Here is a 25873-nt window from a genome sequence, read left to right as displayed (position 1 = left end):
GAGTGAGAATAAATGGGGTTCTGTCTGACCCAGTGTTCTCCTCCACAGGTTCTCCTCAAGGCTGCGTCCTATCGCCCTTATTATTCACTCTCTATACAAATATGTGTCAGGGCAGACATGAAAACAGGGTCATTATTAAATATGCAGATGACTCTGTTATTGTCAGCTTACTGAAAGAGGGTGAAACTAACCACGGTCCAGTCATTGATGACTTTGTTCAGTGGTGTGAGGAGTCTTATCTCCAGCTGAACATATCTAAAACAAAAGACGTGGTTGTTGATTTTAGGAAACAACAAAATGGGCAAGCAGTCACTTTAATTAAAGGTCAGAAAATAGAGCAAGTACAATCATATAAATATCTTGGGACCATAATAAATGAAAAACTGAACTTTGATCAAAATTGCAAATCAGTTTGTAAAAAGGGTCACCAGCACCTTTATTGCCTTAGGAAACTTGTTCATTTCCACATTGACCAAAAAATTTTAACTTTGTTTTATCGTTCTTTTATTGAGTCTGTTTTATCCTTTTGTTTGGTGGCATGGTTCGGTCAGACCTCTGTCACAGAGAAAAACTCTCTAAATCAGATAGTGAGATGGTCCAGTCGTCTGATAGGTGAGCCACAGTCTTGTTTAGCCTCCCTGTACTCTGAGCAGGTACAGAGGATGGCTTTATCAATCCTTAATAATGGTTCCCATCCTCTAAGGGGTGAATTTCAGCTTCTTCCCTCAGGACGGAGGTTTCTATTTCCGAGATGCAGGACAAAGCGTTATAAAAACAGCTTTGTCCCCGTTGCTGTCACTGAATTAAATAAGAACTGTTTTTGATTCGAAATATTAAAGTATGTGTCACAGTGAGCTTTATATATTTACTAGGTATGTGTGTTTTTAAAGGGATGTCAAATGCTGTCATTTTTCTGTAAAGCAAATTTACCTTGCCTTTGGGTATAAATAAAGTTACCTTACCTTACCTTACCTTATGACCATGTACCAAAATCTAAATCCGTACACTAAATGACGTCTGTAAAAAACATCTGGCACCAGGCTGCATGCCTGTATTTGAGCTCTGATGACCTGACTGTTGCAATGACATTAATATTAATGTTGCATGTAGTTATAATAATATCAACAGCTTTAACCCGATCAGTCTGACAGCACAGAGGCCGAGCAGGTTTTCTTTCTTGTGTTGGTCCAAGTGTAAATGTCTTCTATGTTCCAAAACGGCATTTTTTTCATTGCTCTAGCTCAGTGGATTTAGTCGAATTAGATTAGATTTTTAATTAGGGTAAGATACAGGAACCAATGAACCGAAGCCTTTAAAATGAACACGTGCAAATCTTAGTGCAAGACAAAGTGTCTAAATGTGCATTTATAGTAAATCTGCAGAGGTTGATTCTGTTCATATCGTCACTCATCCAGGTGACGTCCTCAGTCTCAGCTGACTGCAGGTTTCCAGCCTTATGCAAATGTGCAGTTTATAAGACTGGGGAAACCTGCCGCTTACAGTTGAAGGCACATCGATATGGAGCGCTGCCTCAAACAGGCAGTCTCATTAATGCATTTATGATACATTAATATGTATCATCTGTATGAATAAATACTAATGCAGACTGTAGTTCGGGTATTATACTGAGCTTGGCTGAGTATGAAAATGATCAAAGAGCAGAGCCCCAGCTTTCATTCATCATTTCTTTATTGTTTGCACACATTAACATTACAGGATATCACCATTTATATCACACATGTACAAGACTGAGATCCACAACATATCAAAAGAGGATGAAAAAAAGGAATTAAGAAAATAAGGTCACTAAGTAAAAATAAATCAGCCTGGGAACCAATGAATTTCTCCCTTAGAGAAGTTCACTGTCACCATGACAACAGTTACAGTACAAAGACCCATAGATTAGAGAGGCTGTAACGGATCAGCAGAGTTGAGAAGAATCAGCGTTTCGGGAAAGGAACACGGGACACAGCTGACAGCTTTACAGTGGGGTTAGAAAAGGAAGCGTTTTTACCCGTCTCGCTCACCTGGTGACTTTCAGCTACGCCGTCTTAAAACCTGAAAACGAAACTAAACCGAGTTTTGTGAGAAGAAGATCAGACGAGTGGGTTTACACTCGAAGCTCAGACTCGAGCTCGATTTTGTAACGAAGACAAATCCTCAAGTCTGCCGTCGCCCATTACAGCTGAGCTGCTCTCAACAAAGTCAGCGTTTGGGTGGGGGCCACGCCGCACGCGTCACAGGCTGCTCTGAACACCAGCAAACACCAGAGCTTTGTTGAACGCACCCCGTCTTATTTAATCTATGGCAGAATGATCACACTGGCACTTAGATGGCTAATCACATGACCACGCGGGGGAAACAAATAAGGCACGAGCACGCACAAACACACACAGACTATTTAAAAAGTGCATCTCCACTAGCTTTTGTGATTCAGAGAAACTGCTTGGCTCGCTCTTTTTGTGTTTCACAGATATTTTGAACAGATCAAAGATGACTCACAATCAAACAGGAAGGTCTGTCTCACTACGTCACACCATTAAAAAACGGAGATGCCACCACCTGACAACATTCACGCACGCAGCCCTCGTCTGCAGTGAAACCCATCTGCACTGGTACACACAAACACACACCCACGTCACTGTGGCATTAAAACAGGTAAACACTGTCGTTTTTGCTCTCAGCTTCAGTCAAACTGAAATTCTGACTGTTTTGGTGCTTTTCAGTCACATCGTTACAGGAACACCACAACACCAATATTTACCCACTGATAGTTTGTTGCAATGAAAGACATCTAGTTGAACAGCTTGTTTTGAGTCTTTAGAAACTGGCTGACTAAAGGAAAGAGACAACGTGTCAAAGGTAACTACTGCAGGTGCTGACTGCTGTAATCACTGTGAGGCTGTCCTTTACACGAAGACTCTGGAACAGTGGTTCTTAACCTTGTTGGAGGTACCGAACCCCACCAGCTTCATATGCGCATTCACTGAACCCCTCTTTAGTGAAAAATAAAATGTGATTTTTTTACTGGTGCACAAAATGAGCCATGCATGTCATGGCGAAGGCTCTGCCGAACCCCTGAGACCGACTCACCGAACCCCTAGGGTTCGATCGAACCCAGGTTAAGAACCACTGCTCTGGAAACAGACTGAGGACAGAAACTGAGACTTGCAGAAATAATGTTCTTCTCAGGAATCACAGGTGATTATTACAGGAAAGAACATGAGCAATGATAAATGCAGCAGGAAGCTTAAGGCCTCGGTTACGGCCACACAGTTCTCATTTAGCCACAGAAATTAAAACCCTCATTAAGGAAAGTCGTAGCTGTGCTGGAGGCTGTGAAAGCAGCGATAACAGTGAAACCCTCAACAGCAAAGACATCCCAACCAACTCCCCACAGCGTCTGTGCATCACTGCTGAACCGTGAGATAAATGAGAACACAATGCAGCTTTTGGGAGGCCATACAGTTGCACCCGGGAACCTCTGCGAGAGCCCACAGTCACCTGTGTGCATCCAGTGCCTGCGCTCAAAAAGCCGAGGACGGGGGCTGCTGCTCACCTAACAGGAGGCTGTGAGCTGCTCAAACAATCACACCGAGCAACCACCGCTCGTGTTGGCTGCACTCTATAAGGGACTGATTCATCTTTGGGTTTAGGAAGAACTAAATCATTTCAAAGGGTTCACACTTTCCTCTCTCACTACAGAGAAGAGAGTACAAGCCGATTCTGACGGGTTACACTCCTGCTGCATGCTCCTCATACGCCTGCTCCTAAAGACCTGTGGTGACTAAAAGAAAACACAAGAGCTAAAAGGAATACTGGCTTGTGATTGGCCAAAGGGTGTGTTTCATCCTAGACAGCTCTGATCTAATGCGTCTATATCCTACATTAATACTCAACAAACAAATGGACGAACAGCTGGCCTGGAGCCCCGGTGCCCTCTGAGGCGTGTGGGGTCTGTTAACTGCACTGCTCAGTGTGGATTATGTGCAGCACACCACGGCACTGCGCCACAAACACCGAGCCAAAAACCAGCACACAACTTGGACAGACTCCTGTAGTTCAAAGCCTGAAACGGTACACAGAGTAAGACTCAGTATCAGGTACTTCTACTTAATTAAATTTGGGACAATCACAGGAAATCAGACACCCAAAATCATTCATTATGTACACTGAAGTGATGCTGCTACAAATGAAAACATGAATCCATTACAACTTATATTATTACTGATTGTATGAGCACACATCACGTCTGCTCGCACAATCAGTCACACAGAGGGCAGCAGAGACGCTGGCCTGTGGGAGTCCACCACATGCCCGACGTACCGACCGTCTCCCTGTAATTTAAACAACAACGGCGTCACTCCAGGGAGCGCAGTCACATCTACACTTTGTCACCAAACCCGCAGAGTGCCGAGTGTGAAGCCGTCACTCAGCACACTTTTGTAGTGTGCCGTTTACCCGGGACACCAGCTACAGGTCCAAATGACACTGCTATTAGTAAAATTCATATAAAGGAAGAGAAAGACTCCACGTGCACAGCTGTGGCTGGTTTCTGCCACTCCAAGTACAGCATTTCATAGATTGTCCACAAAGTTCGGTACCGAGTTCACCATTCTGACGTAAACCCGAGTCACGCCTCCACTCTCCTCATCAGCCCTCTCTTTAGCGCAGAATCAGAATCTAAAGAACATTTGGTAACACAGGTGAAACGCCTTTTTGGCACTACATAGAAAACAACACGACCAGCTGCTACTGACAGAGATAAAAGATGCAAACCAGCCGCTGTTGAAGCAGGGCAGCGATACAGGGCTGAATATAGATATGAACACGTGCAGGTAGGAGTGACGGAGGCATGGACGGAGCAGTTCGGGGTGGTAGAGAAGCACATGGCAGCAAATGACTAGCCCTGCATTCACACACATGTAGTGATTTCAGATTTATGAGAGCTTTTATGTCCCCCTCCCCCAGTGTTGCAGCTCTTTATAGTGTGCCGGCCTGAGACCCGCATGAAACGACTTCACGTCATCGTTCAGATTCTTGTTGTGCTCGTGGAGACTGCTGGAAGCACTACACTGACTTAAAGGAAGGGAAACGTGCACGTCTGTATCTGTACTCGTGACGTGTTTGTGGGATTTCATGATGCAAAGTGATGTCGAGAGTTATCACGGCTCACAGTGGAGCACCACTCACGCAGGTGGTATCAGGGCCGCAGCGTTTCATGCTGTGATACGTGAACAGCCTCTAATTTAACGCTGTAACAAAACTGGGGATCTGGATCTTTCTTGTTTACCATCGGTTGCATTTTGTAGTGTTTTCTGTTATTTTTTGCTCACATTATTTTTACTTGCCTGAGCTCTAACACGTGTGCTGTTTCCACTTGTTTTCATGCTTGGAGTCAAATAGAAATGCCAGAAGTTGCCAGACATAATAACAGGACGCTCAGAACGACCGGAGACACACAAATAACTTGGTCCACTGAATCTTTTTAAATGTGCGCGGCATGTAAGAGACAGTCAGGCCTGTCTGAGTACTTTGATGATGCTCCTAAGGTAAGCTAAAGGCTAAATGCTGCAGGGAAGGAGGGTCTCGGCGGCGTTTCACATTGGCAGAAAGAGCTCAGAGCAGAGGGCTGGACATTAGGCAAACACCAGATGCTGCTGGTCCAGCAGGGTTCTCGTGAAGTTATTGATTGGTCCAATGGCGCTGAGCGACATGGCGTTGTCCCGCCCCCAGAGCAGATTGGGACCAAAGACCACAGCCAGGTTACTGTTGGTCATCTTATTCACCTCACTGTTGGCCGATACCTAAACACACACACACAGGATGCTGTTGTAACAGACAGAGATGATATTTTGTGATCAGCGGGATGTGCAGACCATCAGCTGTACCTGTGCCAGAAATGTGATGAGGTATCGCAGCGATGCGTAGTTTTCCTCCGGCAGTGACTCTACCAGCGTCTTCATTACTGTCACCTGAATCTCACTGGACACAGCTGGAACAAACACAGTCATCAGGTGAACTGCTGAGGCAGACTGTTCATCTGGTGTAGGGCAGGTGGGGGTGTGGGCTTCACACAGTCACACAGGTACAAGCTGAGACTCCTCTAACCGTACTTACAGGCAAAGTTGACAATGTCATTGTAGAGCTGATAGGTGAGCAGAGGCTCGGGGAGTTCCCTCAGGAATGTTTTCAGGATGACAGCAGCCAGGTGCACATCTTCCATCTCTCTGAGGTTCACTGTCGCACCTGCAAACACACGAGTTCAATGAGAACAGAAGAAAACCCGAGAGAAGAGACGAGCGTCCCAACCCTGCTCTAACGTGGAAGAAACCAGGCCCTCTGCACATAAACACCTGCAGCCTAACTGGTGTTTACAGAACCATCCATAACACAGAGGATCATAACTGACGTCACACAGCAGGTGGAGGGGACTCCTCCATCATGAGTCTACAGCAGGGAATTTCAGCATCACAGGGCGGTCAGAGCTCATACCTGAGTTGTACCTGAGCTGGACCTCCTTCACCAGAGTCACGTTGGCAGATCGTCTGAAGATGCCCTCAATCTCCAAGCCTGACGCACACACACACAGTGAAAAAGAAAGAAAAGTGTTTCTTTCAGACATAACGAGGCACAGCCTGAGTCTGCATCAGAGCACAGCACAGGTATAAAGTCACCTGTGTGTGTGCAGCAGGCTTTAATTACAGTGATGTGAGCCAGTAAAAGCACAGGTGAGGCAGCCGTGTGTGCTCCATGCAGGCACAGCTCAGGGAGGAGTTCGCTCAGGTGTTCTGTTTGTTACCTTGCTCTGACAGGAAGCCAACGGTGTCTCTCATCACCACAGGAACTGGATCGCCATCTGGATCCCTCTGTCTGAGCCTGACACGCACACATTAAAACAACAAGCAGATTCAAAGGTTTTTTCCTTTATCTGGAAGCTTCTCTCACAGGGCCGTGTCTCTCTCCAACTACAGAATCAGCACTTACAGCGTTAGTGGCACACCAAACACCTGGCTCGGGAGAGGAGGGCTGTGAGGAGGAGACATGGGGGGCTGTGTGGTGGGTTTCAGAGATGCTCTTAATTTGTTGTCATACCTGGCACAGAGACAACGGGAGATTTTAAAAAGTAACACAGGGCTTCACTATTTGTGCCTGAATGTTTGCCTAAACCACAGAATGGAAGCAGCACAGCAGTGAATAAACTCCATCAGTGGCACCTTTTAAGATGCATTGTGCATGAGCAGAACAACCACAGGAAGCATTCCCAAATCAAATGAAAAGATTGACAGTACTCAGTGCAGAGGGCATTTCCAAAGAAGACGCACATGGAACAGGATGCAATGATGATGCTTAAAGTGACAATAATATGTGGAAACTGAGATTTGTCATTGTTTCCTGAAAAAAACAAATGCATGCTGACTTTAGATTCAGAAAGCCAAGATGGAGAGGGAAAATGTTTGAATGTAAAAACTCTGCTGGTAAGAAAAACCCAAGAGAGCGGGCTGTAAACCAGCACACGACTCACAAATTGCACTCTCTCACCTCCAGCTCGTTTAGCGTGGAGCACAAGGAGTCGGCACACAGCTGGGAAACCAGCAGCTGTGCCAGTGTGGCTACATCAGGGTGCACTGCACGGTTATTTGGATTGTGATGAAGCCACTTTCAGTAAGATAATACCATCCCACTTCCTGTGTTTGCTCCAACACGCCACTCTCAAGGAGGTCAAACACTTTCAACACTCACTTCTCATGCACACGGATAATAAGACGGAGGCGGCATTTAACCCTCAGTGAAACGTGCTGCTGGCATCACGCAATGAGAAGACTGAATGAAAGGCACACATCTGAAGTTTGGCAGGAACACTTACTCTCTGACGCGGGAAGGAATGACCAGCTGATCACACTTGACCACATCCTCCAGCTCACTCAGATAGCTCACATAGTTGATCTTCCTGCCAAACTTAAAGCTGAGAGAGAGAAAACTCGAGTGGTTGATCTGTGAGCAGCAATGATGATGGTTCAGACTTTTTATAACCATGAAAACAGAAATGTAACAAAGTGAAAGTAGCAAGTAGCACATGATGTGCGCACCTTGTTATGGACATTTTAACAACAACCCAGCGAGCTCGTTTTGAAGTGGTTTAGTTAACACGTTGCAATGTGGAGAAAACGTTCAGATCAAACAACAGTGTTCTGAGGACGGACACCTCCCTGAACTCTTATACAAACAAAGAACAAGCCACAACTCTCACATGCTGGCCCCTCTCACAGGGGCTCCTCCCGTCACCTGAATATTTACATCCCTGATAAGGGGAAGGAGTCCCACTATCTGCTTAGCGTCTCCCGTTACAATGGCCTCACTGTGTGTGTAGAGCATACTCTGCAGTGAACATGCAGTGAGACAGTGACATTACTATTACTAATGTGAAATGATTAAATATGTGATTAACAGAAAACCTCTGGTTTGGTCAGAGTATTTAAAGACGTTTGTGCACTTCCTGGAACGCTTCATACGCCAAGGAAAACAGCAACAAGCGACTCACCGACGAGTCCGTCTACGGGGAATTATGTAATCATAATTCCCCCAAAATGACCGGCTATTTTTTCTGTTTCTTGAACAGAGGCGGTCTAAAGGTTAGCGGTAGGCTCAGTGTCACACTGTTTCATCAGCGACTTACATAAAAATGTTCCTGTTGGATGGAGAGAACAAAGCTTACAAAGTTAAGCGAGTGGTTCTTGCTTCCAGCTGCAGCACTGCGACACTCTCTGTTGGCATAGCTACAAGATGATGTGTACAGTATAAAGCACCTCGACTGTTGTTGGGATTTGTTGCCATTTAAATAAAACTGGTATCCAGTAAGAACCAAACCTGAAGCAGGAACTTCAGACACATTTATGGCTGCAGTTTTCTACTGCTGCCACTAGATGCTGCTCAAGCTCTGTCAATGTTAGTTACAATGGGCCAAAATTCACATTCATTAATCATGTGCTTCCTTTTTAAATGAACACGTCTCTTGAAAACCGCAGGAAGGACTCGTGTAATGATATCAGCTCACATAAGCACACTGATGTGACACTACTGTACTGTACTGTGCTTACTGAGGGAACATGCTCATCAGCATTTAGCATTAGTGGAGTCTGTGTTTACCCACAATCCACAGGAGTAATGCTGGAGTACATAATGCCGTGTGGTACCCATGGCTGCCCGTTAGGCAGATTATATTAGCAGCACCTGACCCGACATCAAGCATATAAAAAAATCCTAGAAAATGTCATAAAATCAATGAGGGATTAAAAATCTGACTGACATCAAGTTGCACTTTAAAACTGGTTGCTCCAAGTACAGACGGCTTTTCCATCATAGCAAGGATAATAAGTTCAAGTACTGGGTCACCCTCTCTGAACCTTTGCATAAAATCGAGCCGTAACCACGTGTTATAACCGTGCATCCGTCAAAGAGTGGGCCGTACTGTAACAGGACGCCACAGCTGCAACGATCAGTCGTCAGATTTCTCCCTATATCAACAGGAAGTGGATCACAGAGTGATGCAGGCCCCACCCACCCCCCTATTCAGTTTTATTTATACAGCACCAAATCCCAACAGTCGCCTCGCTTTGTAACAAAATCAGCACAAAACTGTGTGTATGTGCACGGGGGCTGCGCATAATGGTCCTTTAAAAATCCCTGAAACCAGAAACTAACCTTATAATTGGTTTGAAGAGGATCAGCAGAGTCTTGATGAACATGGTGGGATGGACGATGTACAGGGCCTTGATGTTCTTCTTGTACCTGCAAACACATCACATGTTCTCACAAGGTGTGCTAACACACGTTTGATACAACGATTACAAGAGCATACACAGAAACGTGACAGCATCTGTGGAATCTGCTGTCCACAGGTTACACAGGCAACCAGCACTGCTGAGGGGCTGAATCCTGCGCTGTCAGCGATGAGCTGGTGAAAATAATGCGAGGACATGTAACTGGAGACCTGCTTTTATCTTTATCAGCCAAACTGAATGGCTGTGTGGGTGTGCTCGCCCGCTGCTGTGCAAAGTGCAAATTAACTGGGTGAAAGTGATTAAAGACAAAAGCAGGGCTCAGCTCCTTCGCTATTTTGAATAGTGGGAACATGGCTGAAGCCATCCGCACATGTTACTGTAACTGTGCAGTTTATGAAACACTGCACACAGTATTTGTTTCCACTGCATTCAAGAGAAAAACCAGTACCATATCAGTGGATGCACACTGTGCACCTCTGCTTAAATACAGAAGTGAGGGGAAAACAAACAGTCAGAGCTTCTCACGTGTGCAGCACGGCTCCTTTCTCCTCGACTCGTCCTGTCTGTACTTCCTCTGTGGACTATGGTGCTCACAGGAAGTACAGAGAAATTACTTTCTTACAAAAAATGACTCCCTGTTTTTCTTCATTTGTTCTGTTCAAAGAGGAGAACGCTGGCACAAGTCTAACCTTAGTAACATTTAAAAAGAAAATAAAGGTTTTTATGCAAAGTCATGATGTTTAAAACATCCAGTGTTGGAAGTGGACGGTGCCAGCCTGAAGGCTTTGGGATACGTTTACCCTGGTGTGGAATTTTGATGCATCCGGTACAGGCAGAGGTTAGTCTGCAGAAGCCATTGATCCGGTTAATAAATGCAAAGAGCAGCAGTAGGACCAGCTGTAAACAGGTATAATATGATAAGTGAGATGTGCAGTGATGTGTTGGAGATTACTTTCTGTCAAACTCCCTGTATGCATCCCGCACCCAGCTGAGGGAAGGTTTGTTTTCACTGGTCAGCCCGTGGTGAAAGTAGATCAGAGTGTAGTCACTCTCCACATACTGATCCAGGGTTCCTTTGAGATACCTGAAAAACATGAGCAAGTCTTTGTAAACGCAGAAATATCTTTACCTGCTCAAATAACTTTGTTGGTTAGTAACTACTGCACCTGAGGGCTTCACATCAACTATTTCCATACCAGATGAAAGAGTGAATCTCTTCACGCTGTCCCTACAGGAAGGAGCCTTCAGAACATTTTCTAAAAACTGCAGCCTTACGTTCACCGCATCACTCGTTACACCCAAACACAGCAAAGATAGACACAGCCATGCCTTCTCCATTCATTCCAATCATGATTATCTGGGGCAGTGGTGAATACACCATTTCATAACATGATTACTCCCCGACTGTGGAAACATCAGGCAGTCTTTAAAATAACCTTTAAAACGTATTTTTTCAAGACCACAATCACCTCCATCACAGTCTGCTCTTTGTAAAAGCAACCAGTCGGCGAGAGTGGGCGGGGCAGACCAGGTCAGACACTCGTACACCTCAGAGGCCCCACAGTGGAAGCTACAGGTAGAACAATGGTGACCACCGACCAACACTTCCAGCACCACTGACACCTGACTGCTCAGCCACGGCTCGAATGCTTGCTCTGCGGATCCTTCAGCAGCAGCTGTCGGTCTTTGGGACTAATCTTCTCTCAGTGTCACTGATGCAAATCTTGTTCTTGTTCTTAACATTAGTGGATCGCATTTATACAGCGCTTTTCAAGAACCTCAAAGCGCTGTACAATGCCACTATTCATTCACTCTCACATTCACACACAGGTGGAGGCAGCTACACTTCCTGTCTTTAGATACAGCGTGATGACCAAAGACCACCACTTCTCCTTACATCGTGTCACATGACAAAAACGCTGGCAAAGCCTAAAGGTTTGCGGTCACTACTTACATCAGCAGCTTATGATGGTCCAGCTGGTGCTGCGGCGGCATCCTGCAGGCATTAAACACGATCACCTTCCTGCCAAAGTTGTCATCACCTACGGACGCAGACATGGACTCGCGTTACTTCCACTACAAGATTTTACTTTTCAAAAACATATATTTCCAGACTGAAAGGTCAGCTGTGACTGAAGAACCGACCGGCCACTTCGATGATCTGATGTCTGGCAATGTCATAGAAAGGGTGGTCCCAGGGCAGGTGTGGAGAGCTGGCGTCAAACTGCTGGGAAACATCTGTCTCTGAAACACACACACAGTTAATACAAGACAACAATCACAGCATTACATCACCATGAAGTCCTTCATATGTAAATGTGTTTGTATGTAACATTTTAAGATTAACCCCAGCCGCTCAGAGCTCTTACAATCCTTCATTTGAAACATGGCATCATCAGCAGGTGTGGACAGACATCCCTCTCACCTGACTTGCTGAGGTAAGACTCGTCAGCGGGCCACTGCTGGTCCTCTATGGTAGTCAGCTTCAGCTGTCCTAGCTGCGCCGTTGCAGAGTCGTCGCCCACATCTACCAGCAGTTCTGAAGACATCGCACACGCGTGCGCTCTCACATACACACAGACGGCACAGCGATGTCTTTCTTCAGCTCACTCAAACATACACGCACAAGCTGCAAGAGACAAAAACGCTTCAGGTCAGCACATCTCAGCCAAACTGTGTTTGAACCTGATGCTGTGACATTATATCAGACCCAGATCAAATCAAACATTTCTGCACAACTGAAGCAACATGAAGTCACATCCGTGAAGTTTCTAAGAAACACGAGACATTTGAACTTCCACAGAATACGCTGTCCCTTTATCACACTCACTGTTACCCAACTCGACTGAGTTTAAAAGATGAAAGAATGAAATCCATTAGTGATTGATGCTGCTGCAGTGGGTGACATGCTGCATCAGCACCATCTAAATAACATCAGACAACAGCAGTAATCTTCAGGCTAATGCTGCGCGATCCCTTTCTCACAGCCTCTAATTATTCCGATCACACCTCCAGAAATAAAGAGTGTACACAGTTACACAGAACATCTTAGCGATGCTGAGGTGGTCGTACAGTTTCCTTTGGCTTATTAGATCTGCCTCAGCCAAGTGACGTTAACCAAGGACAAACCACAAGCAAAGACTACTATAGATCTGCACTGCAGAGTAACAACTAACTTCTTCAGCCCTATAGAAACATACCACAAACTGCAGCATGACGAATGCATGAAAGACAAGAAAAACGACATAATGTGTGCTGACATGAATCGCCCAACATCAACTTGATCAACTCGTCTGAGCTGACGATGGACAAGAATGTACAGCATCCTGTGCAGGAAGACACTAAACTCACCAACACCTGCATTATATCAGGAGATCTCACAACTATGTGAGTTTCACCTCACGTAACCAATGAATGAAGTACTTTAGATTTTGCATCTTGATAAATAAATACAAGGTGAAAAAACAACTTGTTTGTCTGCAAAGATGAAGTTACAGGTAGCTGTGGCAGAGTGTAAAGACGAAAGCAGCGCTGATATGATTTCATTTTGTGTAAAGCTTTGGTACTTTTTTACTTCCAGGAGGTGCACTGAGTTTAGCTGGCGAGCTGTCCAGGGTGTACCCCGATTCTCTCGCCATGGTAACTGAGGTGGGCTCCAGATGTTTTATTCATATAAATAAAACATCCGCTGGCATATTGACTGATGCACAAACCTCTCCCAGTGACAGCTCCCACAGCTGAAGGAGATGTTAATGAGAAAAATAGACCACTCACCACAGGTACGTGATACAAAGAGCCTGTGGGATTTTATTGTCACTGGTGTGCCAACCCTCAGTGGATTTTTGTTACTCTGAGTAGTTTTAGTTCAAGAAAAATGAAGACACCTTTTCCCCCTCAGGAGCTTTGGCCATGCTCCAGGTGGTGACTTACCATCAGTTCCTGCATGCTTTCTGTTTCTGGAGCTATGGATCTGTGTACAAGAACAGTATCAGGGACACATTTTTTGAGATTTTTAAAAATCTGTTTGATTTCTTTTTCTAACCTTCATTTCACCAGGAAGTAAAACTCTAGAAGCTGAGATTCTCTTCTGAGTAGAGCTGGGCGATAGAACGATAACGATATGTATCGCGATATAACTTTTACTCGATAGAGAAATTAAGCTATCGCGATAGACCTCGCCGCTCTTGTCCTCAAAGAAAAAAAAAAAAAGGTCAGCCAATCCAAATTAAGTAGCGCAGAGCTGAACCAATCACAGCCGCAGCGTCACGTCGCGTGACTTGTTACGTACAGCACAAGTGCCAAGCCGCACGTGTGTTTGTTTGGGAAGCAGCCAGCGCGTAATGGAGGAAATGAGTGTGCCGACTAGAAAAATCAACCGAGCGTGACCGAAGAGAAAACAGATGATGGTTCCAACGCCGGAGAGATTGTCAAACGGAAGAGCCATAGAAGCTCCGTAGTGTGAAGGTATTTCGGCTATTTCAAGTCTGACAAAAAAACAGAGTAGCGTGCACTGTAAATTGTGCCGAACGCAAGTCTGGAAATACAATAAACTGGTGCATGCGTCACACTGTGCGCCACGTTATTGTTTCGGTGAAATGAATTTCTACAATACTGTTAATTCTACTCTCTGCAGTGTTTAAATGCTTACATATACACACAGTTACTGTCCCTCCACACATACGACTCGGTTCTGCTTCTATGCCCCAGCTTTGTTTACTTTTTCCCACCGAGGCTTCTAGACTTCTGATTGGCCAACATTTCTGCACGGTTAGGAATCTAGCGCCACCTGCTGCTTTGGCATGTTCATAGCACCGTTTTCCTTCATTTCTTCCTTTATGTGTGGACGGGATTATTTTTTAAAACGAAAACGGAAAATCTCCGTTTTCAAAAATACCCGTGTACGTGTGGACGTAGCCTCAGTCTCTGACTGGAAGCGCTAATTCGTCATTCGGCTTTTGTCAGACTAAAGTAACTGTTAAAACTGTTTGAAAAGCTCAGCTATACAACAAGGAGAGATTGAGAATTTCCTTTTAGTTCTCAGTTTATTTGATATTGACAAAAGTTAGTCAGTTTTGTCTGTTCTTCTGTAAAACAAACTAAGATTTATTTTTAGAATTAATATTTTGTTTCTAAGTGGAATTGACAGTTTAGTCTGTTTCGTTTGTTCTATTTTGAAACTTAAACGCTTTAGCGGCTGCCTTTTGTGTAGTTTGCAATATTTGCCTTTATTTATCTGAAAAAGTCTCATGTTCCTTAAGTACATCTACCCTGTTGAACTTATTATGGGAAATAAATATTTAAATAAAAACAAGCTGCTGATTATTTCACATTTTACTTGTGAGCAACGGCACATTTAAATCTTACAAATATAGTTATTTGGCTTATATCGTGATAGATATCGTTATCGCCTGAAATGAAAAAAACATATCGTGATATGAAAAAATCTCATATCGCCCAGCTCTACTTCTGAGAGAGTTTCTTAGTGTGGCTAGGGTTAACCCAGCAGGCAGTTTCACTGGTGACAAACCAGAAACGCTGAACAGTGGCCTGAGACGTGCAGCAGCAGAGAGACTGATTAGTCTCAGAGTGCCACCACAGTTTGGTCCTGCTTTTTGTTTTTTTAGCTTCAGCAAACAGAAAAAAAGCTTTATATCTGATATATCTGAAGAAAGGATTCATCAGTCTGATGACTTTCAAATGGAGCTCCAACAATAAGGTTCAAACACAGCATGAGCCACTTCCTCAGTTTAATGACTGCATCACTCCTCTCCTCTCTTATTAACTGCCCATATTTTCTACATGCTTCCTTTTTATCTACCATCCCCCACCTATTTACTCCACTCTTACTCTCATGCCCACACACGTACACACACAGCTGTGATGTTATGCTAGCTGACAGCATGTAGCTTTAAATAAATATCGCTACTAACCAGCAGACACAGTCGGCCAATTGCTGCAGCCAAACACACACACAGACAAACTGAGTGAAAAGCAACTGTTTGCACACTATCTGCATGTCAGTCAGTAACCATGCAGCTGTCGGGGAGGATGTTGGTTAACATTTATGATGATGTGAACAGTAACAGGTTCCTCATTTCCTTTCTCTTCATTCAGTTCCTAAACTGAACAGACCAATGGAGGTCACAGCAGTGGGTCAGGGGCACAAAACCTGACTGTGAGTTTATTTCTATGACAAAGTTTCACACGTTACATTCATACTGAAACAGGTAAGCTCGCTCCAGGCACTTCAGGTCTGACAGCTCTGGATTCAAAATGTTTACTTTCGTGGCATTCAGTCCTATTGTCTGCACTGGATGATCTGTTGCTATTTGCCTAATTTATTGAGCCTATTTGGCTTTTTAAGCTGAGAAGCACTGAAAAGATGTAATGCTAAAGTTTCAGGATCATCACTCTGATGGTGGAGGAGACGCCCAAGTGTAAATAGTCAGAGGTCAGGAGAAGAGGAACCAGAACGCAAAGCATGCAGAGTTTCACTGGGAGACAACCGGGAGGACTGCAAGGACTACGGTTTGTGAGCAGGGTATAAGGGTTAGCCTTGAAAGCTGATTTCCACCTCTCTGCTCAGTTTAAAGTAGCTTTCTTTGTGTTTGCTTGGTTTTTTTAACCAGATAGTTGCATCCTTAGTGTCGACAAGGTTAGTTCAGGATTGGATCTGATAGGGCATGGGTGTCAAACTCAAGTCCTAGAGGGCTGGTGCCCTGAAACGTTTTAATATGCCACTGCTGCACCACAACTGAGAAAGAATTAGTAGGTCATTAGCAAGAACTACTAGCTATAGAACGTACGGTGACTCTGTAACCTTGGATCTCTGTTACACATGTTACAAATGATGACAATGCTGAATCTTGTGTATCTTTGCCCATGCAGTGCATCCAGCCACAACACCATGTATGCATGAGGCATTGTTTGTGGATCGTGCTGCACTACCCACATGTGTGCATGCGCGCGCACACACACACACACACACACATATATACACACACACAGAAAAAGCCACTTTGTGTACATATGAGCATCTAACAGAAGCATCCAGCGAGCACAGCACCCTGCCCCCTCTATTCCTCTTCTCTCTCAGCACTGCAGAGCAGCTGAGGAGGGCAGTTTAGTCAAAGCCTGCTCCAGGGGCTCAGGAAATGATTCCTAGCAAAGCTCTAGTGCAGAAAAAAGCCATGGAGTGACACAGTATTATTACTGAGCATTTCTGCATGTGAAACACTGCTCTACTTATTTTATGCTTTTATGGCATTTCAGCTTCAGTAGTCTAAATACTACCAAAGGGTTCATCCCTAACAGCAGCATGCACCATCAAATATGCAAAAGAAAAAAAAAGACAATACTGGCATGTACATGCAAGCAGCAGCAACATTCCCTCTCTCCATTTCTCTCTCTCTCACACTCTCACACACACACACACACACTCACACACACACACACACACAGTTTCTAATGCCGACCAGAGACTGACACTGAGCTTAAACTCCAATCACCTCTAGCTGAGGAAGTTCATTTTACGTTTTTTTACCTGAGGGACGCCACAAAAAGAAGAAGAACCTGAACAATGGGAACCAAAAATCCCACAAAAAAGCAACCACTGTTTCTGACATGACATATGTGTAAGGAACAGCTCATTTCATCTCCTGCATGCAACTCACTGATGTTTGAAATCACTGCTACAGCTTTCATGTCAACGCAGCTTTCGCCCCAGTCTTCTTGGTGAGTTACATTTATTTATAAAATGTATTTTAAGATGTTTATACTCTAGAGGCCTTTTCAGGCATGATCACCTAACACTGCTGGCTGCTTGAAGTCAAAATGATGACACTGGGCAATTCAGGCAAGGGTCACTTTTACATTCAGGTTTGGTAAATATCACAGGAGGCTGAACTTTGCAGCTAGTAATAATAACATAACTGAGGCCACAACTATACTTAAAAACATTCTGTGGCTGAACGTTGTAAAACTGTATGTGTCTGTCTGTTAATGTGACTGCACACAAGTACCAGACCAATCAGTGTGATCAGGTCCAGCATAGGAGCAGTGCACTCCAGAGTTTTAAGGAAAATCACCTCGATGCTTTTCAGATATGAAGCACGCAGTCAGTGACTGGTGTCCCGGGTTGTACTGAGGTTACTTTTAATATTTCTAAAATCCTTTCTAAAGCCCAGAGATGATCCAATCCTAAGAATTAGCTCAACCGGAGGAAAGAAAGGCACAACCATAAAAGGACTGTTGGCTTATCCTGTCACAAGACAGCAGAACGCGTCATTTTTTGATCACCTCTATTTTAAACAGAATAGTTTCGCATTTTGTTTGCCATTCAGAACCTCCGCCTGCCACCAGGGCAGTTTATGCAGAGGGTGTAGCTCACAGACACCATCAGCCTGATTCTGTAACCTCTGCGTCAGTATGAAACTACACCCAGAGGCTGTCTCATTTTTCAATGTCTAATGTAAAGTTTTCCAGTAAAATCCAATCATAACCGATAAACTACAAAATACAGTGTAGTGTGTAAGTGGAAGGGACATCACTGCAAGCTATGAACACACTGATGCACTACCATAACATGATAATGTGTGATATATGCACATTTTTGAAGTGAGACGTCATCTTTGGGGAAATGCTACGAATGATTTTGGGGGAAGGAGAGAAGAGCATTAAACCCGAACGGAGTTTGGCGGGCTGAGCAGACACCTTCACTGCTGGCAGTCCAGCGATAAAAGCAACAAGTGAGCAGCTGACCTCTTTTACTTTTACCAAACGGCTCAGCGGGAGAAACATTTCAGTGTCAGTAGCTGCGGATTCAGAAAAGCTGAACAGGCTAACGCAGCCACACTCGCTGGTCATTATCACACAGCGAAACGCATTAGCAAACCGCCTAGCAAGCTGGCTCGGCTGCATTCACCATATTCGGCACACGGATGCACATTTTATGGCGTTTCATACGCTGTGAGGCTTCAGTAACTGAAACGACGCTTAGCTGGGCTAAACCAGAACACCGCAGTGTTAACAAATGACCTCATCACAACAAATTAGCCCCACAACACCCGACTAACAACGCACGAGCATCACAGCGCGTGAGCCCCGCGTGCTTCTAACATGTTCAGTTTCTACCAAACACGGCATCATGAAATTTGTTTTACCGTAATAATCCAGCCGCTCTCTTACAACCGATTCACTTTGTGGCGTCTGAAGTCAACGTAGACCGTTGTCAGCAACAACCCTGCGTCAGCACCTCTTCCGGTTTGTTGTTTTCAAAATAAAGCTATCAATTCAGTGTTTGTTTACTATACCTGTCAAAATAAAAGTGCTAAAAAAAGAAAGCGTCCCCGTGGTGTTTTAGTAAAAGGCCTGAGTCTCCACAGGCGGACTCAGGCCTTTTACTAAAGTATGACAAGCTGATTCTATTGTGTCTATCTATATCTATTATTCTAATGATAATATTCTATTTTCCACACCGACCAATGGCGTGAACTGTAACTAATCCCTGCGATGCCGCTCAGCCAATTAAATCATTTATTCAGAGCGCGTGAGAAAACATAATTGTGGGAGGAGACATGACATGTTGGTCAGTCACAGGAGCTCGTTCAGTGAGAGACTGAGATTACCGAAAAGCACCACTGAACGACACAGGAAATCATTCCTGCCTGTGGCCATCTCCCTGTACAACGCATCCACTTAACACACTGTTTGCTGCTACAGCTACACATGTTTCTTTTCCAAATATTTATTTATGAGTGACTTATGTATGTATGTATGTATGTACATATATGTATATATTGTACTATTCTTAGTTAGCGTATTGTCTGTCTTGTCTTAATGTTGGTTTAAAATGGAGCACTGTAACAAAAAATAATTTCCCCCAGGGATCAATAAAGTATTCTGATTCTGATTCTGATATTCTATTTTCCACACCGACCAATGGCGTGAACCAGAGGCGGAGCCAGACATTTGAAACACCCGGGGCTTAGCCCAAAGAGTAGTATGCATGTGGGATTTTTTTTTTTTTTTTTTTGGGGGGGGGGGGGGTGTAGAAATGACTAAAAGATTAATAGGCTCTGTTCAAAAAAGAATGACTTCATATAGGGAAAAATGTATATCACATGTGCAGGACACCTTAAACTAGTTTTTTAATTAAGCAGCAAGGCAGAACAAGGTCAGGGCTGTATCAAGACACAGGGACTGAACCCCAATTCAACCAGACCCAGAACTGATCCAGAATTAAAACAGGACTACAACAGTTCAAAATCAGGACTACTGAGGACTTAACCAAGACAGAACCAGAATCAGAACTAGATGATAGCACTAAAAATCATCATAGACCTGCACTACACTTATTTTTTAATTCTACCAAAGTCCACTATTTAGATTGAGAAAAGTTTATATAATTATTTAGCCTTGTTGTGCAAACAAGCCTGCAGAACTTAATAAATACAGAATTTGAAAAATAACAAACCTAAAAAGAAACACTAGGTACGAGATACATGAGGACCTATGATACGGTGATACTTTTGGTAAACAACCATTTGACTAACATGTGTGTCTCACCTGCTCTTGTTCATCTGTTCTGTCCTCGTTCTCCTCTCTCTCCCTCTTTGTGCTGACAATCATCAAATATACAGTTGAAACCAGATATTTACTCTTCAGATAAAAACACTTTTTTAATTGTAACATCAAATCAGACTAAATGTTTATTTTTTTAGATTGATAAATATAAAAACATATTTGTTAACTTTAAGAGTAAAGAGAGAAACTATCTGTATTTCTTAATTGCAAATGGCACCAAATTGTATTCAAACTGAGCCACACTTATGGAGCTCCACAGTTCTTTTCCTGGTGTTTTGGTTGATATCTCTTGATTTTCCCATGTCAAAGAAACAGGCTCTGTGTTTTGCCTTATATGCATCCACAGCTGTGCCACCAATTTACTCACATGGACTCTACTAACCTATCAGAAGCTTCTTCAGCTCAGAATGGAATCATCTGGAGTTTTCTTATTAATTAACAATAAATTTAGTGTACATGTACTCCTAAATTTGATGAAAGTGATAAAAATAGCTCTGTCTCTCTTTATTCTGAAATTTAACTAATTCAAAATATATTTCAATATTTATCTAAAACAAAAATTTACTCTAAATTGATGTTGTACAGTAAAAATGTTTTATGTTTTCTCCCTAAAGTGTATGTAAATATCTGGTTACAAATGTGAATATCCTGCTGTGTACTGAAATCCCTCTTGTTTTGCATAGAAATATACTGAACAACATACAAAGCATAATATATAAAATAACATTTACCTGAGTTTTTTTCTTTGAAAGAACCCTCGAATGTCCATTCTTATGTTTCAGTACATAACTGAAACCGATTTAGTCGGGGAGGGTAAGAACTGAAAATATGAAATAAACACACGTAAGCTAAGACTCTCTAAAAAAAAATAGCATTTGTTCGGCTTTTCATTTCGCCATTTGTTGATTCACTTGAAGAGCAAGTAACGTAATATTGGTCAAGTGATCAGTTTCATATCAATCTTTCGTGATGCACCGTCATATTTACATTATTTGTACGGTACGAATGATTTGCTTTGGTACCTGCTCAAACTTAAGCTCTCCTTAGTATGGCTGGCTCCGTCTCTCCAACAGCGCACTCACGGGCAGCAGCTGCCCCGCCCCCTCGCTCAGTCGCTTAGTGCCTGAGCTTGGATCATACCAATATCAGGGGGGGATTCACGCACAGTCGTAAATTCCCACAGTGTGCACTATGTGCTTCGAATATTGTGTGTACTTTTTGTTTTATACAGTTGTCAGCCAGACATCTAACTATGAAAAAATTACACTCCAAAATACCCCGGGCTTCTGACAAAACAACCCGGGCTTAAGCCCCGTAAGCCACCCCCACGCTCCGCCCCTGGCGTGAACTGTAACTAATCCCTGCGATGCCGCTCAGCCAATTAAATCATTTATTCAGAGCGCGTGAGAAAACATAATTGTGGGAGGAGACAGAAGAGGGTTAGAGTACACCTTTTTATGATTTTTTTTAAATTAATTTAAAAAATATTACTGTTTTAATTAAGTACTTATTTAAAGACAACTAATTCAACAGTTCTTTTTTACTTTTGAAAGCAACTTGAAACAAGAGCATCCAATCATTACTGTTATTAATATTATAATAGAGTACCTTTCAGACCATTATGAAAATGATTAACGGTGTTGCTGTGGACTCACGGATACAACTGTGCGGCTACTTCAAAATATACTGCTTATGATGTATGAGGAGCTTTATAATCTTTGGGACATTTGTTTGAGGAAACTCTATTAAATAAAAGAGAAAGCATTCGGTTTAGAATAAAAATATTAAAATGTTGATTGTTGGAGCAATTCAGCAGATAAAACAGGCCAACACGTATCAACATACAATCAGTGCACATCAATGACTGTCGGAGCTTTCTACAGTCACTGGTGCAGATTAATATCAGCCAATCAATCATACAAATTTCCATCCATTCTCTTCCGCTTATCCAGTTCAGGTTCGCCGGTGGGCTGGGGCCTATCCCAGCTGTCTTAGGAGAGGCTCACTCAAAATCTTTGTGAAGAGTGAAACACGGTAAACTGCTCTTTCTCCCTGATACTTTACCATAACTGAATTTAAAAGAAACATATATAAAAAAATATTTAAAGGACTGTAAGTGGCCTAGCTAAGCTTGTTTCCACATATTTAACTGTGGCAGTTTAAACTACACCAACGGAACCCCCGCGGGGACAGTTTTGTGTGCGGAAGCGAAAAGTTCAAACATGTAATCAGCAGTTCCTGGTACAAGTTAAAAGCAGTCGGGTCGTCACTGTGAGCATGTCATCGGTCTGTATATTCTCAAACTGTCCCTGTGTGTATAAGAACGCTTCGTTCTGCTGAGCGCGGCTGTGAAAAGGTTTGATTTGCAGACGTTTTCATTTGTTCGTTTGCGTGAGCAGCGTTACATGTTCGGACAGGAGCCCGCCAGGAGCGCGAGGCGGAACGGCCCCAAACCATGGCCCGTGGTCGCGCTGTCGGTGCTGGGCTCGGCCGGAGCAGTGGCCGCGGTCGGGTTTCTCTGCGCCCTCATCTACCCCATACTCAAAGGTAAGCGCGCGGCCCTGTACCGCACGCGCAAATCAGGATCAGATCAGTGGGATCAGAAAAGGAAAAAACAGTTTTTACTGTAGGATGATCGGTCAGTCCAAAGGCATGTTTATAATACAGTCATCACCAGCAAATGCTTTAAGTATTAAATACATTTGTTCAATGATGTTTCATTATTACACATAATAATGAATAAATGCACATCTGTGGATGATTTCTTTGCATGTGTGCACTGGATGGGTTGTTGCCGACAGCTGGTGAGAATCTCATGTCAGTAACACCTTATAACATGTTAAGAAATATATTTACTTAGAAAACTGCTGACATGTCAAATATTTATTATATCATTATAATATATATATATATATATATATATATATATATATATATATATATATATATATATATATATATATATATATATATAAACTTGTTTTTATTTCCGAGCTCTGTTAAAGTGCTCGTCTGGCACAGGACCAGATGGGATCTGGCTTTTTAACAAGTGTTGGTCAGCATAAGTTGTGATTGTTTCAGAGCTGCGGGCAGAGAGGGTGACAGGAGAGGATGGCACTGAGGAGAAGATGCTCGGTAAGTATAAGCTCTGTATTTACTGCTCCGTCCAGATACTTGTGTTCACCATCATGCTCGGTTTACACTGTCTTTGGTTCCATGTGCAGCACATATACTTAGAGAAAGCTCTAATACCATGTTTCAACATTTCTGAAAAGTACTGTACAAAGTAACTGGTGTAAATATCTGAGGGCTGCAGCTTTCATTACTTATTATTCTGCAAAATCTTAGCAGCTAATCTTTACTAAAGTAACAAAAGAGATGCACATAACAACAACTTTGCCATAGACATGTTTATTGAGACTGTGGGTCACCTGCTGTCCAAAAGTTCTGTGTTTCTGTATATATTGTTTTTATTGTAACACCAAAACAAAAGCATGTTTTATCAGTACGGAGTGGAAGCAGTCAAACTCAGTGTGACAAGGACGATGCTGTTGCTCCAACAGTGGTTTCTCCCTTATTGTGTAAAACAAGGGAAGAGATCCAGGCTGTAGAAACTGTAAACCCTGATCCTGCACTGTGTGTAATCAGGCTTCTGGAGTCTCCTGGTCCTGTCAGTATTAGTAGGATGCATCTGCTGCGTCTTCTCGTGGATGCTCACCTACCTTGACTCGTTCCAGCCTGGTATGGATTTCCCGACACTGCGGACAGTGGCCCACGTCAGGTAACACGCTGGGATACGCTTTGTATGAGCAGAAGAATCAGGAATTCTCCCTTATAATGCTGATTTCTTACACGTTTTTTCTCTTCTGTTCTTCACATCAAACAAATTTGAATATTACACAAAGAAAACCTGAGTGAATACCAAGTGTAGTTTTCATTTATTAAGACAATCTATCCTAATCTACCTGGTCCCTGAACTCTTCTAAAGTAACTGGCCCTTGTTCCAGCATGAACAGCCTGTTTAAGGCCAAACAGTCTCAATCTGGTTTCAGTCTGGACTTTGACTGGGTCACTGCCAAACCTTCATTTAGTTATTGAGCCATTCAGAGGTGGACTTGCTTCTGTTTTTGGAGACTTCACACTCCAACAGATGCATTAGAGAGGAACCTGGGGTTCAGTATTTCGCCCGAGATATTTCACACGTAGATCTAAACAGTGAGGAATCAAACCACCAACCTCCTGAGTTACAGACATCCGCTGTTCCCGAAGCAGCGAGCCTTTGTGTTCTTTCGTCCCCTTAATGAATGAAATAATGATTTAAAACCTGCATTTGTATTTATTCGATTGGTTATTTAAGAAACATTTAAGTCTAACAAATGTGAAAAAAAGGGAAATACTTTTATACCCTATATTATACTTAACTCATTCACTGCCAGGGTTTTTGAGCATTTTTACTCATTTTTGAAGAGCCACAGAAAACTGTGTGTTATGATCATATAAACGCTGAACCTACCAAAATGAAGAACAGACTCTCTTCTTCCATCCAAAAAAAAAAGCTTGTTTCTACCATTTTCCATTCTTTAGTAATCAGCTGTAGAAGAGAGGTGGGTTCCACCAAAAATGCCTGTTTTGACCAAAAAAAGGGAGAAAACGAGCTTTTTGTGAAAAATACATTTCAAGCAGTCTGATGTTCACTGACAAGCTGCCCGAGGTTGTATTCTAGCCCCTCCCATTGGAAACGTAATTGACGTCTATAGACGTCAATGGCAGTGAATGAGTTAAATGTACAGTACTGTAAGACAGTTTTACAGTACTGTACATTTAATTTCTTGATATTAAAATAACACTAATCAATAATATCTCTCTTCTTCTAGAGACGCTTCTGACCGTGGCTTCCACGTGGGATATGGAGTTGCTGTTCTTAATGGCATCATGGCCATGCTCACCATCATCTGGAGTCTCTGCTGACACACACACACACACACACACACACACACACACACACACACACACACACACTCATCCAAGCCCAGGGAAATAACCACAGTAGTTTTAATGTGCTGTTATTGCTGCTGAAACGTGATCACACAGCTGTGCACTAACTGAAGACACCTTCTGTAACACTGGTGATGAAGCTGCAGCTTTCACACACAGCCTGTGTTTACCTGCAGGTGGATGGACACAGCAGCTTCCAGGCTGCAGCCTTGGATTAAAGCTCTGTATGTGGGGCTGTAAGCAGTTCAAACTCTGACACACTGCATGTCTTCAGATGAGACTGTGAACAGTTGATTAACCACCCAAACAGGAATGTTACATGCTCAGGTCTAACATGGCAGCTTTGGTCAAATTTGAAAAAACAAAAGAATTAAACTTCTTAGTGCTGATGAATTGTTTTCGTCTTTATTTCTCCGGGTCGGCTCGCTTCACCTGAAGGCTGAACAAAGCTTTGAAAGTTGTTAAAAAGACAGAACAATTCTTCAATGTCTTTAAAAAGCTTTAAAGAGTTT

At 43.1% G+C, this 25873-nt stretch overlaps 2 protein-coding genes across 3 annotated transcripts; one reads left to right on the top strand and one right to left on the bottom strand.

The window, feature by feature from the left end:
• Positions 1-1671: 1671 nt before the first annotated feature.
• On the bottom strand, positions 1672-19102 carry arhgap1 (Rho GTPase activating protein 1). 2 transcript variants are annotated; one of them, XM_085264366.1, is made up of 13 exons: positions 18944-19102; positions 12208-12411; positions 11928-12026; positions 11737-11824; positions 10735-10866; positions 9703-9789; positions 7868-7966; positions 6988-7095; positions 6803-6879; positions 6496-6573; positions 6121-6249; positions 5892-5995; positions 1672-5807 (listed from the first exon to the last, which is right to left on the bottom strand). In XM_085264366.1, exons 2-13 carry the CDS (start codon positions 12329-12331, stop codon positions 5640-5642), a joined length of 1293 nt encoding a protein of 430 aa, XP_085120492.1. In that variant the 5' UTR covers positions 12332-12411; positions 18944-19102; the 3' UTR covers positions 1672-5639. The 2 variants fall into 2 exon arrangements, with proteins under 2 accessions (XP_085120492.1, XP_085120493.1); XM_085264367.1 differs by having other exon boundaries at positions 11928-12020.
• A 3348-nt stretch (positions 19103-22450) lies between these two features.
• LOC146548361 (ADP-ribosylation factor-like protein 6-interacting protein 6) lies at positions 22451-25873 on the top strand. Its single transcript, XM_085265928.1, has 5 exons — positions 22451-22652; positions 22766-22913; positions 23448-23501; positions 24015-24147; positions 25241-25873. Exons 1-5 carry the CDS (start codon positions 22644-22646, stop codon positions 25332-25334), a joined length of 438 nt encoding a protein of 145 aa, XP_085122054.1. The 5' UTR covers positions 22451-22643; the 3' UTR covers positions 25335-25873.

Source organism: Mchenga conophoros, linkage group LG23, assembly GCF_057382185.1.
Source record: "Mchenga conophoros isolate Kocher_MC1m ecotype Shallow Benthic linkage group LG23, M_conophoros_male_GT1.1, whole genome shotgun sequence".
NCBI classification, from domain to species: Eukaryota; Metazoa; Chordata; class Actinopteri; order Cichliformes; family Cichlidae; genus Mchenga; species Mchenga conophoros.
The sequence above is the reverse complement of the archived record's forward strand: the minus strand, read 5'-3'. Positions and strand labels throughout refer to the sequence as shown.